General features: G+C 33.4%; 2 protein-coding genes and 1 long non-coding RNA gene across 9 annotated transcripts in view; 1 reads left to right on the top strand and 2 right to left on the bottom strand.

Moving 5' to 3' along the window:
- LOC126929033 (uncharacterized) overlaps positions 1 to 12,320 on the bottom strand; it is a 194,311-nt gene extending 181,991 nt beyond the window's left edge. For 3 of the 7 annotated variants that reach the window (XR_007717042.1, XM_050745039.1, XM_050745038.1), the window contains exon 1: positions 12,006 to 12,320. Coding sequence is in view for 5 of the 7 variants with exons in the window: in XM_050745039.1 (XP_050600996.1) it covers positions 12,006 to 12,139 (134 nt within the window). In the remaining 2 variants the exon portion in view is untranslated. Of the gene's footprint in view, positions 1 to 12,001 lie in introns of all 7 variants that reach the window. The other 4 variants (XM_050745033.1, XM_050745035.1, XM_050745034.1 and 1 more) reach the window with 4 other exon arrangements.
- Positions 12,321 to 13,684: 1,364 nt separating this feature from the next.
- LOC126913846 (uncharacterized) lies at positions 13,685 to 18,364 on the top strand. Its single transcript, XR_007709471.1, has 3 exons — positions 13,685 to 14,052; positions 14,408 to 14,670; positions 18,231 to 18,364. It is a non-coding gene; the product is annotated as an uncharacterized LOC126913846 (long non-coding RNA).
- Positions 14,939 to 18,359, bottom strand: LOC126913799 (uncharacterized). Its single transcript, XM_050717076.1, has 2 exons — positions 18,189 to 18,359; positions 14,939 to 16,470 (listed from the first exon to the last, which is right to left on the bottom strand). Exons 1-2 carry the CDS (start codon positions 18,357 to 18,359, stop codon positions 16,129 to 16,131), a joined length of 513 nt encoding a protein of 170 aa, XP_050573033.1. The 3' UTR covers positions 14,939 to 16,128.
- Positions 18,365 to 20,002: the final 1,638 nt, after the last annotated feature.

Raw genomic sequence — 20,002 nt, 5'->3', positions numbered from 1 at the left:
ATTGTGAAAGAGAGAATAAAACAGATGTTTAATCGTAAAGAGCGTTGTTTTTTAAAAGTAGAAGTCTTTTTAGTGTCTGTGATTTGTATATTTAAACAGACTCTGAGAAAACAGTGTGTAATTTATCTTATTTATATTTTCCAATAATATTGAGTGTGCGCTATTTTTATGTATTATTTCCATACATGAAAGGTGAGTATCAGCAATGCTGAGAATATTTTTTCTTATCGTCAGTCAACACTGATTGCAAAATTATACAGAAATAGTTAAATGATAATTATATTCAATAATATTTAATAATTATATAAAATATGAAATAAGTACAATAGAAGGTATTATACAATATTTTATATTGTATATAATATTGAATACAATTATTTTTTAATTATTTCTCTGTTTAATTTTGCAATTACCGTTAACTGACGATTATACAAAATATTATACAACAATATTTATCTGCTACACGATTATTTTTCATACATCACGTTTTAAGACTACAGATCTATGTCAATGGCTATTTATCTAAAACCTGGTATCTTTTCCTTATTTCTACTTATGCTCTAAGTCTAAGCCACATTATATTAACAAATTTCCTTAGATATACATCAGTATAACATCAGTCCTTGATCTTATTCATACCGGCAGGGCATTAGTTGCGCGACTAATGCTCCAATGTCAACTCTGTCACCTTTATTTCTGCCTGAATAAAATACACCAACTATTTTCCTTTTTAAATGTTCCCTACGATCACCATTTCTGAGGAATTCCATTCTTCTTTCCTCGCTCTACACGGTTCGGTCGTGGGCAATCACTTAAAAGTTTAAAGTTCTCTATTTCTTTGCGTATTACACAGTCGACGAAACTCAGTCATTTAATTTCAGTGTATTTGCACCACCACATCGACCCAGGTCTCGTGCCTTGCGGGCTGATCTTAATTGAGCTACAACTCTGCTACACACAATTTAGAAATAATTAAACAGAAATATCATCATTTAATCGAATCTATGCTTCTAGTGCGCAATTTTTGCCAAAGTTTAATCGACTATAGCATGGAAAATTGCCAGCAACTATACTAAAACAGTACGGCTGCTAAATATTCCTAAATACCTATTAACAGGAGAAAAAGTTTGGCCGAGAACTACTAGCCCGGTTTTCTCTTCCACAACCAAACAAATATATTCAGCATATGTTCCCGATGGGAACTGGTTTCTAAAGCTTGTCAAAGCGATCTTTGGCTCGCATCCGATCTTTTCTCAGTAAATTGTCCTCTTACGCTCGCGTTCAATCTGCAGGGTCCAGGCCTTGACCTTAACTTTTAAAATTACTCCCACGTAGAAAGAATTGCACGTTTTAAGCCTTTCAAAGAGGTGACTGTAGCATGTGTCCATACGTGTATAACCCTTAGTCGTTGCCTCTGTGAATAAGGCTCGCTCTAAATACAACAACGCTGGTTCAGGGCTGCGAGCGAAATATTTGTTACCTCAAGGTTATCAAATGATATCAGCATACAAGGTCAAGGATGATCCAGGGAAGAAATATCTAAGCCTGACTCGCTACACATAAGAGATACGATTCTAAGTTAGTACATCCTGACTTTCGTTATCGAGACTTCATCGAATCCTTAGTCACGCTTATCAAATTTAATTGATGAATAACAACGTTGCGTGAAAGTTCAACAGGTTACGACACGTGCGATGGATAAGTTTACCGAGCACGAACGCACCAGTCATTAAACGTTCTTTCGGATTTAAATGTTGTATCATTGAAATGAAAAATTAATTTTATTAGTTGTATACTCGTGTACTCGTTTCTGTTAACAAAATAGCTTTCGTGCTACATCGTAATCAACGAGAAAATGCGGATATTTTAAAAGACTAATTCGTTGGCGAACATTTTTGCATATCTATATTCTTAAATCTCCTCTTCCTAATTCTTGATCTGCTTGTCTATGTTTTTAAAGGAGGGATTAAGATATTATCGCATGGTAGATAATCAGAGTAAATTTGTAACAGCTAGAATTTCGGTGAAAATTAATTTTTCGAGATATCAGCTACTTACGTCTTAATTGCACTTAATTAAGCATTTAATTAAGCACGTCTCGAAGGGGTAAGGGGTTAGACAATAAAAGAGAGGTGATTTTGTATTTAGATAATTAAAGGAAACCAAAAACCCGGCCTGTTATTTTCTGCAAGTAAAGTTTGACGACGAAAACGAGAATTATTTGATTTATCAAAAGTCTAATTTATTAAATTAAATTACTGAATTAAATTACTTTACCAAAATATTAAACTCTGCATCATATTCTTTGTTTCAACGTCGTAAATAAATCAATATTACACCACGTATTGTGTACTTAAATTTTAAACGTTGCAAACATTCTCTAACTCCCGTTTCTCATTTATCGTCTTGCCCCATTTAACAACCAATACGCGAATTAAAAAGTGAACTTGCAATCTCCTAAACTGAATGCTTCATTATTAGGCAGTTAGTTGGAATATCGGAACTCATTACGACATCATTACTTATATATTACCGTATTCCGATGTTTACCTAAATTAACTCAATATACTTAAATCAAGTAATTTCAGAAATTAAAATTCGCTTCTCGAAATTGTCCTTTTCCCAAATGATAAGAAAGATAAAAAGAGAGAGGAGAATAAATTAACCCTTTGCACTCCTATGTCGAGTGTGACTCAACATCAGTTTTTTTATCTCAGGAGCTCCTTTGTCGAGTCCCACTTGACATTCCTTCAGTCCCACCTTTTTTTTGTGAAACGTGTGAAAGAAAACCAGGATTGCATCCTGGAAATTGTTTTAAGATACATCATACACTTAAAAATTACAAAATACAACAATAGTGTGAATAAAACTGGTGTTTAAGTGAATTTGTTTCTTCCTTTATTTCTTTAAATTGTCTTATTTTTTAGTTAAAGTAAATTTCAAATAAAACACTTAAAAGCATTGGCAGCTGCTGGTATCGAAATTGAAATAAAATTTCAAGTGCAAAGAGTTAATGTTTCGCTGCAAGAGGAATCTACCTAACGTTCGCATGTCAGAATTTCGTTTCTGCTAATGGATTTCGGCTTTATCCTTATCGGCGAAATTAAATGGTTACTCTATTCGCGTAATGAAAATGAAACGCGGGAAACGCAGCGTTTACTAGCCAACCGGAACCCATCGATGCGTTTCATTGCGATATCGCAATTAATTGCTATCGCAAAGCGTACTTATGGGATCAAGTAAAGTTATCACAAGCCGAAATCGATGCATACGATTCTCTTTAATTGGATGCAACGATAACCTTGCGAAGCAACCGAGGAAAGACGAAGAGAGAGAACTGAAAAGGGTTGACTTCGCCTACTCGTCCGTGCACTTCCTTCCTTCGAGCAATCGTATCCGATTCTCCGGACCTTTGCGAGGTGACGAGGAAGGGAGACAGAGGATCTCCTGTTTTCAGTGATGGCCTCAAATTGCCAATAGGAAGCTTCTGTAAGTACGCTGGCGTACAAAATTAAATCGCTAAATCTTCGGCGAAAAATTGCCGATGTTCGAACTGTCGTAACTTGGCGAAGAAATGTCGTACAACGATCCAGCTGGGCTCGTTTTTACCCTTAGCCATCCTTCATTTTCGTAATTCGATGCGTCACTCGTGTACGAGATTGACACGATGGTGGATGATCAATAAAATGGAAAGACGAATAAATAATTTCAAGCATTCGCACCAATTCGTCTAAAAAGGTATCGCATTTCATTCGCACGTGAAAGTCAAAAAGTTGCGAAAAAATTGCTGCATGAATGGCGAAGTAACTTAACCTTTCAGTGGAAAAGTGTGTGAAATTGACACGGGGGTTGAGGTCAGAGCATGAAACCTGGACTTTCACAGTTCTGAGTTGATATTTCTCAAAGATGTTTTTACATCATACAGCGTGTGGGAAGATGAAAGTGCATTTGCTTTTCAAGAATTTTACAAACTCAAGCGTCTCTACGGATATCGCAAGAGAAGAAATAGAAGAAATAGGGAAACTTAAACGCGACACGTTCGAACGAACTGTGAGCAGTTCGAGGAGCGAACAAATTTTTCCCAAATAGAATCAAACGTTGACCGAACAGTTCCTTAAAATCATTTTTCTCGGTTATCGGTGAAATCCATAGGAATTTTCATTCGTAATCTAATTCCACGCTCATAATTAAATGCTTTCCTGACTCTTGTGACTTGTTTTAGCTTTTGTAAGACTATCGAATCATAGCAATATCGAAATAAGTACAATAGAACCTCCGTTATGTGAACGTTCTATTATGAACGTTCTGTTATTTGAACTTCCTATTGCATATAAACCGCATACAGGGTGCCCCCCAGCAACTGAAACAAGCCATAGTGGGTGGAAGGTAGAAAAAATTTCATTAGGAAAAATTAATTGTTATGGTTTCCTGTGTTGCATCGCGTGTTGCATATGTTTTGTCTGAAAGTGAAGGCATATACAAAATTTCAGTTACCTCTATTTTTTTAAATAATGGAATTACACATTGTTCTGTAGCGACACACGAGTCAACGAAAGATTCGAATCGGGAGAGACTCATATTGTTGTGCCTTGGAGTGCCAACGTTGTTTTGGTTTGGTAGGTTCAAAGGTAAACAAACTCCGGACAAAATATTATCGCCGGTATTTATAATCGTCAACCAGAGTTACATTTGAGCTTTTTGTAATATCATCGGTCGATACAAATAGACGAACATGCTCTCTAGGACAATGACTATAGCGAGTCATACAGTCGAATAGCGAGCGTAGAGTTGAACAGTAGCATTGAAGCATACTTCATTACGACCGACATACACTGTCTTTGTACTTATATTTAAAGTGATTTTAATATACATTGATTATTACAATTTTATCACTGGTCTCTTTAATAAACCAATACGTATAATAATCCACCACAGTTCTATACACAATTGGATGGATTTTTTAATTTTCTACGAAGAAGCATCGAGGTGTTTGGGCCGAAAAATAATTAGTTTGAAACATATTTCGACTTCAATCTTATAAAACTTATCGTACGAAAGACTAAGAAAGGAAATATAACGCAATGTGCTTTTATGTTTATGTTTTCCTTGACCTTCGTACACTCAATTTAACGAAATTATCATTGAAATATCTTTTGAACTTGACATTTTCAGACACAAGTATCTAATACTTTCTTATAGGGAATTACGAAATGCATCGAATGGTGTATCATTAAAATATCTTTTGAACTTGACATTTTCAGACACAAGTATCTAATACTTTCTTATAGGGAATTACGAAATGCATGGAATGGTGTATAGAAACACACATGGTGTCGTTTAAAATTACATTGCATTACTCAGTCACATTGGCACTGAGATCTCTCTAAATAAAAATATGAAAAGAATCGAAATAGCTTATTAAGTTTCCCCCGTGAAGTCAAACGACTTTCATCTCAAACATTTTCTTGCACTTCTGATATTTACAGAAATAAATCACGTATAGACATTTAAAATGGATATACTGTATAATAATGACAGTTAACATTTAATAATAACTAATACAAGTATAATAAAAATAAGAATATATTGTTATTATTGTTATTATTATTATTATTCATAATCTTTGTCTTTCGACTCATGGCGATTTCCAGTTCATATTCACTCTTATTTTCCTTATCTCTTAAATCTATCCCCCAAATTTATTATTCTTTGTACAATTCATATCCTTAACTATTACACTGTTTAACAGTATCAATTAATTAATTAACTTAATTACTCGTTCATGATACTCTCAACTTCTAACAGACTTTCCTCTATTTCTTGGCCTCCCACACCCACAACTTTTTGATTTTTGTTTTCACCTTCTATTTCTCGCCCCAACTCGCTCATTTTACTTCCACTATTCTTTTCATGTTTGTTATCCTGCTTGTATCGTGTACCAACACCTCCCTTGTTTATTTGTTGCATTTAATTTCCTCGCATCATTTCGCTATATATTTCATATTCTCCCTTTCAGCTCCGCATGTTTTGCATCTCCTGCTATCCTCCTCTGTCAAGTGTTTGTTCGCCAGTGTTTATTTCCCACTCTGAATCTGGCTATTAATTTTCTCTCCTTTATTCTCGGTTTCCTCTTATGCATGATGGATTTACGTGCAATCTTATGTATTTGTAGTACTCCTTATAATTTGGCACCTGTATCCCCCTCTCCTTTCACTTTCATCTTCCCTGCTACTATATACATCTATCTATCTATTTTATATCTATCTATTTCTCTATATCGCTATGCTTTCATCCAAGCAGATCATCCTCTTTCCTTTTCCACTTGTTTCTCTCGCTTTGTCCTTTTCTTTTTCCATTTCCTTTACACATTCCACTTCCAACTTCTTACTTGATATCCTCCTCGCTTCTTTCTGATACTTCATTGCCCTTTTATCCGTTACAGTATTCAATTCCTTTGACTTCGTTTCCTGTCTTATTATATACTTTGGTGCGGTTCTTTTCACACCTAGGATTCGCTTCAAATTACCTTCTCTGTATCTTATCCATTCTTCTCTTCCCTATCCCCAGATCTCCGCTCCATACAATGGGAGCCACGCTCCCTACCAACAAGCTGAACATCTCGTGAACAGATTCCCGAAACTCGCAACTGTTCATTCTGTGGCTTGAGAACGATCTGTACAATGAAATAATACAATGTGTGAACCGTTAGAGTATGTTACGAACACTTTGCAATACTTTTGAATACTTTGGAACGAACACTTTGACTTTGCAACTTTTCACGTTGATTGAATAGTTTTATTACGTTTACAAGAAAGCTTCTTGCACGCAGGTGTTACTTACTTATCTGACATTGTACAGTCACAGGAATTTCACCGTATCAAGTAATAACCAGGTTACTGATAAAAAGCCAGAAGCAGAGAAAGTGTTACAACCGTCCTTGACCCCGGATCGACCGTAACACTGCACGGCCACGATAGTAACACACGTTTAACTTTGAAAGATTAAGATATGTATCGATTTAAATTATGATAATGAGCAGAAGAAGAGTAAAACCTGTAATTAATCACTAGCAATCGCAATTGCGACAAATATAAAAGATATTTTGTTCGGTGCATGTTCCATGTGCCCGACCTTTACACTCGGTACATCGCACACATTTTTCGTTTAGTTTCCTCGTGTTGCAGGATACTGTCCACGCCAGACGATAGTATTCTTCACCTTCTCACTTACTTTCGGACACTTTCGAGTTTAAATTATAAATTTTGACTAGCGAAACGCTCAAAACTGCCGAGTAACGATCGGAATTACTTGGAAAAAGACCAGATGAAAGATGAACAAATAGAAAATTAACTACTTGCAAGGGAAATACTTATATTACAATTTTAAGTGAGTAAGGAAAAGTTACTTTGAGGTATCGAAAAGTTATTTTCTTCGCTATGTACATGTTTCTTGCGTATCTATGTGGTTCAACATGGATGGGTGTATTGTATATTTAAACTTGGTGTTAATATCTATGATATGTTTGACATATTTAACGTGAACTATCTTAGTATTCGGACCATTCGAAAATCCTATGAAGTGAAGCTTGGGTATTGGATTCGATTCGATTCGGATTTATGAATACAGATATCCCCCGCGTAAAGGGTATTTTCTTGTAACACGGACTCGCTGTACCAGCTTCGAGAATTGGGAGAATTGGAGAAATCCGTAGAAACAAAGGAAGGTAATGAGAATTTTTAAACGCAAGCACCGTCGTTCCATGTTTCTTAATGGAGCAAGAGTACGGAACTTTTGAATATCGAAATCTTTAATCCACTTTTACTTAGCGGAATATTAATCCTTCGCATTCGAACATTTTGTTAGGAAAGTAGCAACTGCAAGCTTCTCGGATAAAAAGTCGATGGGATTGTTCACATCTAAAATAAATAATATGGATACGTAATACTTGAAATTAATCGTTGATTATTTTAATAAACGTATTTCCCTTAGTATCGTAAGAAATGACATATGTACTTTTCCTAACTGTCAGCACCTAACCACCACGTTTGCATTAATTCTCCGTGTGTGTAACGCATTTTCACAACATACGGCATTTTTCCATCTACTTTTTATCTACCGCGTTACACGCCAAATTCCCACACATATGGAACTTCATCCTATCGCTACCTGTTCCTCGCTCGCTGCACTAGGATATTCCGCTCGAGGACAGGTCGAAGAAAGAAAACGAGAAATGAAGAGTGGAAGGGATGACGGACGAAGCACAAAAGGTAGAAGAGGACAGGAAAGACACGAACAAGGGAGGATGGGGAATCTACCGCTCGAAGGCAAAGAGATAGGGGGCTAAGGGTAGAGGGTGAAGGGTGGCTGAAAAGAGAAGGTCGAGGAGATAGGGAACGTACTTGTACAAGGATGGAAGAACGCGAGAAGAAAGAAATGGACGGTACGGAGGATGAGAAACGAAATTAGATAAAGAGGGACAACTAGTATAGAAAGGGGTTGAGTAAGAGAGAAGGAAAGGAGAAGGACGAAAAGGAGGGAGAGGACATGAATGAGCTAGCGAACGATCGCTGGAAAATGGACAGAGACGCCTAAAGTTGGTGAAGAGCGAGATGAGGAAGGAGCAACGGGCTGAGGGCCAGAGGAGTAAGAGGGAGAACTCCTGCCAGCTGCAGATCGATAGAACGGAGCTGCGTGATGCTCTCGGCTTTCCACACAGGAAACCGATAGACGCGATGGAACGCCATGAATGAGATACGTGGGTTACGTGATGAACATGCTTCGAGAAAATTACAAGTGTGTACGAAGGCCGGCGTTGTTAATACAAAAAGCGTGTGCCACGTTTCTCGCCGTGAACGAGCAACGTAAAATGAGATTTACCGCGCGGAAAACGTAGTCCGCCAACGAGCTCGCGCTGAAAACTGTTGCACCGCTGATGATCCAAATAATTCTGACGTCACCATGTGCATATACGAGATTGTTGTTTGTTTGGTCGCGAGATCGCGTAATTACTTTTACTTCAACGATTTCTAAAACGCAACCACGTTGCTCCCGCTACGTATTTTCACTTTCTTTCGCGTTTCACGGTTTTACTGGCTCGTTCGTCAAATTTCCGTCGCTAACTAAAAATTACCGCGAGATGTTTTTTCCCGAAATTGTTAAGGTCGATGGGGCTTGCTGCTAGTGTTTTGGGCTCCTCCGATGCCTTTCAAATGAATCAATGAGACTTTCAAAAGCAACATATCACCTTTATTGTATACTATATACAGAAAGAAAAGAGATCAAGGATATGTGTTGAGAATATATACGTAATAGATTTGTTTATACATGTACATGTATATTCTAGTTCTTTTTAGGTAATACACGGCGTTTGTATATAAAACTTTTGAATTTTATATACTTTGCTTTACATTAATTTACGTAGAAGGAATAGTCGACTGTTTTTAGTGATCTTACAAGAAGTTTGGAAGACAGAAGATTTTGGAAAACCAACGTAACATATATACATCTTTGTTTCAAGACAGATATATAATTAAAGAACTATAGATAATATCTTTGTACATTAAATCAAAGTCCATCTTTCATGTCTCGCAAGAAAAAATTTAATTCTTTCATTAAAAATAATTTTACTTAACAAGAGATCTTTATTTTTCTTCTTGTTAATACTCGACCAGAGATACATTTACCGCTGAAAGAGATTGAATAGAAATAAATATAAAATTCTGCCTCGTAAACTTTACTCTTTAAATAGTTTTTGCCATCTGTTAAATCTTGTATTATCTACAAATTTATGAATCTTGTTATTCAAACACTATTGATACTAGGATTACTGCTACTAAGATTACTTATAATCTTCCACTTTCTGAAAAGAAGCATAACAAAAGATAACTTTTCGAGTTATTTACCTTTTGACCGAATTTATCTAATCTTAGTATTCTTCTTTCTAAATTTATCATTTACAATCTACAGTACATAAACGTTATCACATATATATATATAAATAGTAAATTAAGTACGTTGCTGATCAATTAAGTACGTTACAAGTGCCTCGACGTTTAATTTATTTAAAAAAACGTTAGGAGACTTTCTAAAATTCTTACTAATGGCTAAAATATATATATAAATTCTATGTACAATCTTAAATGCTCTGATCTTCACGTTCAAATACTAAACATAATGCAAGTAACAGCAGATTTATATTTGTCATATTTATTTTATGTAATGGATAGAATAAAATTTTGCATACTTATGTGTATACTTTATTCTCATTTTAGAAACAGCTGAAATTCGGTATGGATTTTGGGAACGGTTGCGATTCACACGACCTATTGTACATGTGAACATATTGATGAAAAATTTATTGATGTTTCAAAAATTTCAGAACAGCTTTTTCACACAAGTCTTTTTTCTTGCGAGAACAGGTAATTGTAAGTTGTTTTATAACAAAAACAGCTACAAAATATGTTTGGCTCATGCACTTTGAAAATTAAATTTCCTGTAGCTAAATATGCTATAACTATTCAAAATTTTACTTTCACATTAATAATACTTTATTAAAAGATTATCTCTCTGCTAATGATTATCATTTGTTACTTACTGTGTTATCTCATAATTTATATAGACTATCAATGCCGATAGGACACTACTAAATTTCGATATTTGAAAAATAAATGTAATTCATTGCAAAAAAGGTATAATTTGCATATTAATTTATGTTTTCATAAGTACTCACTGTGTGCAACAAGTAATTCTGTAAATAGGAAGTTTTTACAAAATACAGAGCTACATGTACTGTGTATATTTCAATTATATTTCATTTAGTTCGGTTATATTTAATTAAATCTGATTTACTGCATATTAAATTATTTCTAAGATGTTATTATCTGCAACGTGAACATTAAAAACATACAATCGTTCATGAGTATAAAACGCAAAATCATATTTTATAAATTATTAGGATCTGTTATTTCCATCTTATGATTACTTAATCCTGCGCGCTTCAAATATTACGGCATCGTCAATGTTGACTCTTTAATCGATGAGTAATCGTATGTCTATTGCTTGTATTATATTCACGATTAAAATTATAGCATAGTTGAATATGAACCAACAAACAAATTGTTCATAATACGAATTCATTCATTCGTTCATACTTTATTAAAAAGACACAGGTATACAATTATAAGTAAATCAAACGTATGTACGTTATATACGTTTGACGCAATAGGTCTGACGGTGGAACATGCAACAAGGATTAAAGGCCATAGATGCTCCACTCTCTACAGATGCGTCGCACCTCCTATACCGACCTATACAGTGACACAAAAATAAACTCCCTGGATGGAGGCTACAATCAATGACGTCATGTTCGGTCAGAGTTCACCGGTCAGTGACCTCTGCTCGTTCCAGTCACCTGGCAGCAGTAACAAAAGACTCGGCGCAACTGCTCGCGAAACAATATTTCAACTGTACGATCCTTCGTTGGCTATATTTCCGCAGCGTAAACACGCCGCGCCGAGTAGATCAACGATAGAACCACGCGATAGTGCACGCGAAAACCAAATTGATCCACATAGTGAACACCACATTTATACGAAAAACACACATACACATATCCATATATATATGTATATATAAGTGCATGCATCGACTGGCAAACTACCGAATCTCTCTCTATTATTCTGATATTCCCCTCTTTATCGCTCAAATTGCCGCGTCGATATTGTTTTGGACAATCACATTACACAATTAGAACATAACTAACCAGTTTCTTGCATCTACAAACACATTAACCAGCCAAATCAACACGTAACCATCGTACGTTAAATATCAAATTCAATGATTGAGTGATGTTCGATCGTGGATTAATTCAAATGATCGAAAACTCGCGCGATGATATATGCATATTCAGGTAGAGAAATATTATCGACCATGAAATCGTGCAGGTGAAAGAAATAAAACAGAAAGGCGGTACGCAGCAGGAACATGACGTTCAACTACTTACTTACTTGCTGTCGACGTTCCCTAGCTGACAAGACGATGACGATTCGTCGCTGTCATTGTCATCAGCCTCTTCAGGCAGGGGTTGTGCTGCGGCATGGCTCCTGTCGCCGGTCTCCAGGTCAGCGACGAGAGTATACATCGACGATTTTTAAATAAACGTAGAACGTCGCCTTCTCGACGACATTGTCGTCAATCCCACAGATCAACGTGCAAACCACTTTTCGCGTGTTGTCCCTCGCGTTACACGACAGAAACGTAATCGCCTAGGTCCATGAAGAGGGCCAATTTCGTCCACGAACCCTTATACACCCGATTGCAAGTAGCGCCCTCCCGCCATCAAACTGTCTGATTGTGTACAAATAACGCCGGTGGCACCACCTTGCGCACGAATAACGAAAACTTTCACGAAGTTAGTGATCGATTCATGTAAGTACACTAGTTGCATGGCCTTACGAAAAAGACGGTTTTATGCGAAATATAGTGAGAGAATAACTTGATTCGTCAGTAATTAGTGCTATAGCGATGATGTACTGAAATTATTAATATGAATTAATTTTAAATCATTCAACATAGAAACATATGCAATTGATGTGTTTGCTTTGTCATTGACCTTAAGTGGAATATAACATATAATTAGATTCTTATAGATATGTATAAGTATTAAAAATGTGAAAAAGTATAATTGACTTCTAAACGTAATATGTTACTGAATATCTTATTAAATTCAATCGCACATATTCTTATAAGCTCTAATCTTAAATTTCTCATCATGTGAATTGCAGTTATTCCAATAAATGAAGTTTTATTACATACCGTTGCAGAAAAATATGAATAGCAATATCAATATCATGGAAGTCCTTGTTATTTAACATCTATAAAATGTTTATCAAAGTCAAAGGAAAACTGATATTGAATGTGTAACACAAATCGCACAGTGATTAACCTATCCCCTTCAAATGTTTTTCAAATTGAGGTCAAAAGTGTATACACATGAGCATTTGGTAACAAATATCAATGAATCTAGTATTAGCATTTGGAATGATCTTATCGATATTTAAAATAGACACGGTTAATGTGAAAGCCATCTTACGTACACAGGAACACGAAATGATTAATACATTATGTCAAAATCGAACACAATGTTAAATATGAACAAAAATTAAGTAGCTTTAATCCGTATAATTAATTTTGGTTTATATCTCAATATACTTTACATATCTCAAAATCAAAGACAAATTGACCGATACATTCTGAACGCGCTGACAAAGTTTCTCAATTTGTTCGCGGGATTCCTTATGTATCGTATAGAACAGTACGCGTGTAAACATATATTAATTGTTTTCATTAATTATAAATGTGTATTTTATAAAAGTTTGTTGTATTAAACGTAGATTCTATTTAGCTTTATAATATAATTCTATTATGCTGTAAAGATAAAAATGAATAAAATTAATGTTTTTCAAATTTAACAGAACTCAATAACTATACAAAATTTTACTATAAAATGACGTATAAAACAACACTAAAATAATGAAACTCAAAGTAATCGGATCCTGAAAATTTCTATACATTTCTTTGCAATTACATTACTTATAGAACGTATATTGATAAATCTATAATTTTGTAATGTGACTTAAAGTAAAAGTTACATCCTGAACTAACAAGTTTTCCTTGTTTCTTGTTGAAATTCATAAGTAGTTGCATTTGACGGAATTAATTTATCATTAGAACAGGATATAGCTGCATAAAGCATTTCCACATTGCAATCAGAGATTCATTACGAAAAATTGATGCTGAAGGAAAAAAGTCGTGGCCGACAGCTGAAGAAAAATGATTCGTGCACATGCCTCGGCTGGATTAGACCCAATACATGTTTAGAATGGCGCAGCGACCTCCATCGCCTCGCAGGCAAAGAAAATAATCGTTGCTCCAGTTGGATGTGCGCCAGCAAATGTAGCTCCTTTTTAAGTTTGCCCTTCGAGCGTAGCCTTGACTTTCAGGCCGTAAAACGTGTGTATATCTCTACCCGGTATCTTGCACCTGCTTCCCAAGGTATTGTAATGGGAACATCTAGATACAGTTGTTGCATTCGTTCGTGTCTATTCTCTGAAAATACTCGTGAAAATTAATCGATAAATTTCGGTTAAACTCTGTCTTTAGATAACAAACTTCGATAATTATCGCTAACGCAACCATCCCTTTCTAGTGCACATTCGTAAAATTTTCAACGATAAAAACATATCATAAGAACAGGAAATTCTTTTCACATATGAATTAATCCTTTTCTTAGTTAATTATTTCTACGGTTGTATCAATTGTTAGTTTAAATTATTAATAACTCGATTGAAAACAGATGTCGAGTTGAGGCGCAACAGTCTGCTTACCAACCTTTTTATTTTCGAATTAGGTGTGCATGCGAAGAAACTTTTGATCGTAAGAGAAATTTGGCCCAGCCGTGAAAGGACCTTAATTTATTTATTGCTACGATACGACGCGCTATGTGCGGCGGAACCGATTACTCCGGCACTGTGCGCGTCATTTTGCAGCAGGCCTCCAAGTGTTTTCCCGGACCACACCTTCGCAAAGGGCGTTTTTCGACAATGAATTATACCGACGATGCGTTTCCGCGAAAGGACCATCGTGTACTCCTTTTTATAAATTTCACTAATGGTATTCCAAAAATGATAAGTTATTTACATGTTTAAAAAGATAGTTCACATAGACATGATATGTTTTCTCCAATAACAAAGAATTCTTGTGTATATGATTTATTGAAAGTTATTTCATTCGATACATTTTCATACAAAAATGTTAATAATAATGATTAGTGGTAAAATTGAAACTTAAGAAGTTCTTTTTATTTTACATTTATTTAATAATACTGTGAGATACCAAATGATAAATTAAATTTAGTTAGATACGATCTAATTAATAAAAATTTCATGATTAATATTAAGTATATTTGGTGTCTTTACTTTTGTAATTCAAACGATACAAAGATACGTACATAGATGTATAACACGTTTGAAGAATAAATAGGATTTTGTTGATGTACATACATGTAAAAAATACGGTGCATTAGTTGCATACGAAATCACACTTAGTTTATATATTATTATATTCAGTTCAATTCATTTTCCTGGTTAGAATTGGTAACTTTAAATATTTGTTATAAATACTATAAAGTTTACATTTTACATTATGTTTGATAAAAATCCAGTACAAAAATATCATAATCGTTCTTTCCATATGTAATATTTCGATAAATTAACTCTGTTAGGTATTATAAATTCGACTTTTTAAATATCTTAATTTCATTTGTTTTTCGTGTATGTGTTTCAGTCATCTTTAAGAATATACCTATTCTATTTTTATAAGGGCACTTCTTTAAAGTCTCAATACAGCACTAAATAATGCTAATACAATAAATATAACAAAAATATATTAAAATCATTAATATCGTAATACATCTTCTATATTATAATATAATAATTTTATCATGTCATAAACTAATTTGAATTCTTTAAATTATTGTAGGTTAATGATAGCAAAACTCGATATATCCCTTGATTACATTGTAATTTTAAAGAGGCACGTGTATGTAATAGACTTTAATTTTGAATTGTGTTTCTAATGTATATGCACTTATTTTACATTTTCGTGTCAACAGGTAATTTTTCATACATATTGTATATTTAGGTACGTACAATAAATTGCATTCACTCATATATCATTGCAAATATAATTAAGTATAGGTAGAATCAAACACTTAATACGTATTAATTACTAAATTCTTGTGCCTCGTAGGTGAATATGTGGACGAAACGTATTAAGGTTAAAACTGTTTATGATATTAATTATTGAATGACCGCGGCAGCAACGATACATTCAAAAACAAAATTATTAAAAATTTTGTCACAGAATTAATAATTACTATTTCTTCTGTTTGTTTTGAAATGAACACACATTTATCTGGTTGCATATTTTTTAAATACTTCGAATCGAATTCTTTAAATGTTTCATCGTACCATTTTATTTACGATTTTTACGAACTAAAAAGATTTAAAACATCTTCAATCTGTTATCATAGATGCTGTTGCGTTCTTACAGAGATGATGCGGAACATAATTATTTGTCCTTTTTCTCCTCCGAATCGGCTACTTGTTTGATCACGTTCGTGCTTGCGTTTATTTTACCATTAGATTCATCTTTAGAAATTTCGTCATCTTGAATTTCTGTGATACTAGCTTCCTTCTTTTCATCATCTTCCAGAAGATAGTCCCAGTCTTGCGAATTGTCACCGCCATCGCGAATCTTACTTAATTCCCTCTTCAACATTTCCAGACATTCTCTTCGTTCTTTCCATTTCTCCGCTTGCTCAGGATCACACTTGGCATCCCCGCCTTGCATTTCTTGTTCAATCTTTTCTTTTCTTTCGCATTCCAATATGTACTTCTCATAGCCCTCCATCTATACAAAAATGATTATTAATTAATGGTTCACATAACTATAGGTATTTTTAAATAAGCGTGTAAACACTTAAAAGGTAGTAGAATATTTATCCATTTACGCAGAACAATTTTCTTTCAAATGTCTTTTCGTATTGATAAGTGTAGTGAAGATATTAAAGCAATTTCAATTTCGTAAATTACAAAATAATTTTTTTAAAACATTTTTTTAAAAGCCGATGATTCTCATAATAATAGATAAAAAAGGCAAATATCTCGGAAGGTATGAAAAATATAAGAAAATGTCTCGATCGAAAGTGATGGACTGCAGATATTTGTGAAAATTCAGATTTTTTGCGAATATAACTAAAGAAATAGAGGTCGAATAGAGATTTGTTTCATCCTCCAAATATTATAACAACTACTGTACTTTGAATGTTTTATGTATTTCTATATGTTACATGCATTCTATACATTTTTCCACACTGAAATTTTCCATAAATGCAGGACAATCCTTAGTCTAGTTATAAAATATTGAGAGGAACAGATTATACTGACATTTGTTCGACCTTATGATGATTTTCAACTCCGAATTTATAGATGGCAATATATATTTTTCGTTGCATATTATAACTGCATATTACACTATATATTTTCAACAAAATATTTTTCATTTTTAATTTGAATTATTCTTGGGGATATGAATTTTCGAAATGGACAAGTCAGGATTAACCATAATTACGTTACCTCGTTTAAAAAGTATCGTTTACTGAATTAAAGCTCTAGGACATCTGGAGTTATAAAGCGTAGAATTGTTAGGATATGTCGAGATTTAACTGCGGCAATATTGCAGAAAGTAGAGTACAGAGTCGAATATACATATACATACGCATTGAAAATCTCTACATTGAGAAATTAGTCTAAGATTTTAAGTAATAGGGTCCTTTTCAATGCTGTGACATACGTATGAACGTATAATATATTATGTGTATACGCTATTACATAAGTAAGGTATATGGAGGTTCGATCGTGCAGTTTCTATGTGTCTTGGTATTATGCTAATATCCATTATGTTAATGTGTCAAGAATATCTCGTGTGAAAGAAGCAAGCAAAGGTATTCTGAAAACATTCCATGTACAATGAGAAATGTACTCTTCCTTTTAAGAAGAATTTTTTTATTCTTTCCTCTCTTGATGTTGATTTAGGGATTTTTAAAATAATTGGAAGATCACATAACCTCAGCACGCTTGATATATTACAACTTTCATCCAAGCACTTCTCATATTTTCCATATATTTCCCATTTTGATACATTTCATACTTTTGAACACATTTGAATACTATCTTTAATTTTTAAAAGAAGAAAGAAAGAAATAATAAAGATAACAGATAATCTGTTCAAATCAACCATTCATCAATGAGTTCCGTTTTATGCAGTTCCAACATAAAAATTCAAATTTCACTTATGAATCACTCGATCAATGTCCAGAATTCGACAGGTTCATTTATCACCGGTCAGACATGTGAGGCTGAGAACAATGAAACAATGCCCCCTGCTACTCGCTTTGGTTCATAAACAAAGTGTAAAGGTAATTTTACGGAACTTTAATCAAGGAAAGATGTGATTGCTTATTCAAAAGCTACTGTAATATTATACAAAAACATTTAACCACTTAATCCGCTAACAGATTTAATATATTAATATATTTTACTTGTTAAAAGAGAATAGAAAAATAAAACCTTGTCTTGCAGCATTCGTTGGACATTATTTTGTCTTTTCAGATGGCGTGGTAACCAAAAGCACGCCTGGATGAGTCGTAAGAATATCCAAACGACTCCAGCGAGAGCCAAGTACGAACAAGCGGTGTACACCATGCTTATAAAATCGACCGAGATCTGCTGGTACTTCATACCGATAATTTATTAGTTTTAGCAAAATCTGTAATCACCGTATAAATGAAAAACAGATAAGATCATCTCCGAGGTACGAAAATTCGATTAAAACAAATAGGTGAATGACATATGTACGTATATGTATACCTATTCTTATTGACTTAATTTTATCTCGTGTAATATTAAAAGGTGATACTATTTTTGTAATATAGTATTTGTTGGTTAAAGTATATATTTGTATTATATATTATATTATATATTACTTATATCATTATATTAATATATTATATAATATACATATTACACAATATATATAATTATAATATATAAATTATATAAATACTTAATAAATTTATATATATTATATAAATACTTGTATTATATGTGGTATTATATTTGTAGTATATGGTTTTTGTAGTAACCGTATTAAATAAATCAACGTACACAATAACTACTATTATAAATATATTTATAGTGCTCGAACTTGCAACAGTTAATGACCAACATGCTAATAATGTTTTAAATATTTACGATATAATCTCATCACATCACTTTTAATTCTTACGTCGATATCAATAATTATGTTGACTTATACAATGACTATATAAATATCGTATTAAATGTATTTATCACTACGTTGAGCAATGTTAAAAATGTGATATAATACAAATAAGTGAAGTATATCAAGTATACGTGAACAGTGAATTAATAAATTTACGATGCTTACTATATATATTTTGTATCGAACGTAATTCTTTAAGAAAGAAAGATATGACACTAATATATAATGTGCAGTGCATGTAATAAACGTCAATGATATTACGACATCCATCTATTATACTTGTCGACGATATACTGTAACTGTATTGATTATGCTTGCTTAGTTTGTTAGAGCGATAAATGTGCACTATGCGTTATGGAGATATTCTATACTATTGTAATGTTCATTAAGCATTTTCCATTTACTATCGCTGGTAATTCTACCAACAATCAACGTTGTTTTGTGTCTTTTTTTTGCCTGATTCCAACTGATTGCCTTTTTTTGTCAAGTGAATGATTTCTATATCCATAGTGTTTCACATCGAAATACGTACATTCAATGAAATTCTTATATGTTACACTCACCATGTCATTATACAAATTGACGTTAAATTGTTACTGTTGAATAAAACGCAGGTACGCAGTTTACTCGCACGTTATGCAAATAAAGAAAAGCATTATTTCAAATAATAACTATGTATATAACTAATAAAAGAATATAAAGTTATTAAAACGGTAATAATAACAGTAAAAATTGACTTTTCTTACAACACTTTCTTCTTTGTATTCTAATATTTATATAAATGATTAATTTAAAAAAACAGACAGTTTTGGTAATCAAATAATTATCTTAAATAGTAATTACTTATTAACGTTACCGATTTCAATATTATGCAAATACAATGTCTTCCTGCAAGTTTTAATATTTTACAATCTATCGTATTTAACAATGAATATAACACGAATATAAAAAATATATATTCACACTATAACGTATACATAAATGTTCTACTTTCGTTTAAATTCTGCTTATTCGTAGCGCGTAAATTTGATTTCGTTTAAAAACGTTAAAATTTGTATACAACTCTATATACGACTGACTTACCTTTTCTTTAAAGAAA

Source organism: Bombus affinis, chromosome 2 (genome assembly GCF_024516045.1).
Source record: "Bombus affinis isolate iyBomAffi1 chromosome 2, iyBomAffi1.2, whole genome shotgun sequence".
NCBI classification, from domain to species: domain Eukaryota; kingdom Metazoa; phylum Arthropoda; class Insecta; order Hymenoptera; family Apidae; genus Bombus; species Bombus affinis.
This window is presented reverse-complemented; position numbering and strand designations above follow the sequence as displayed.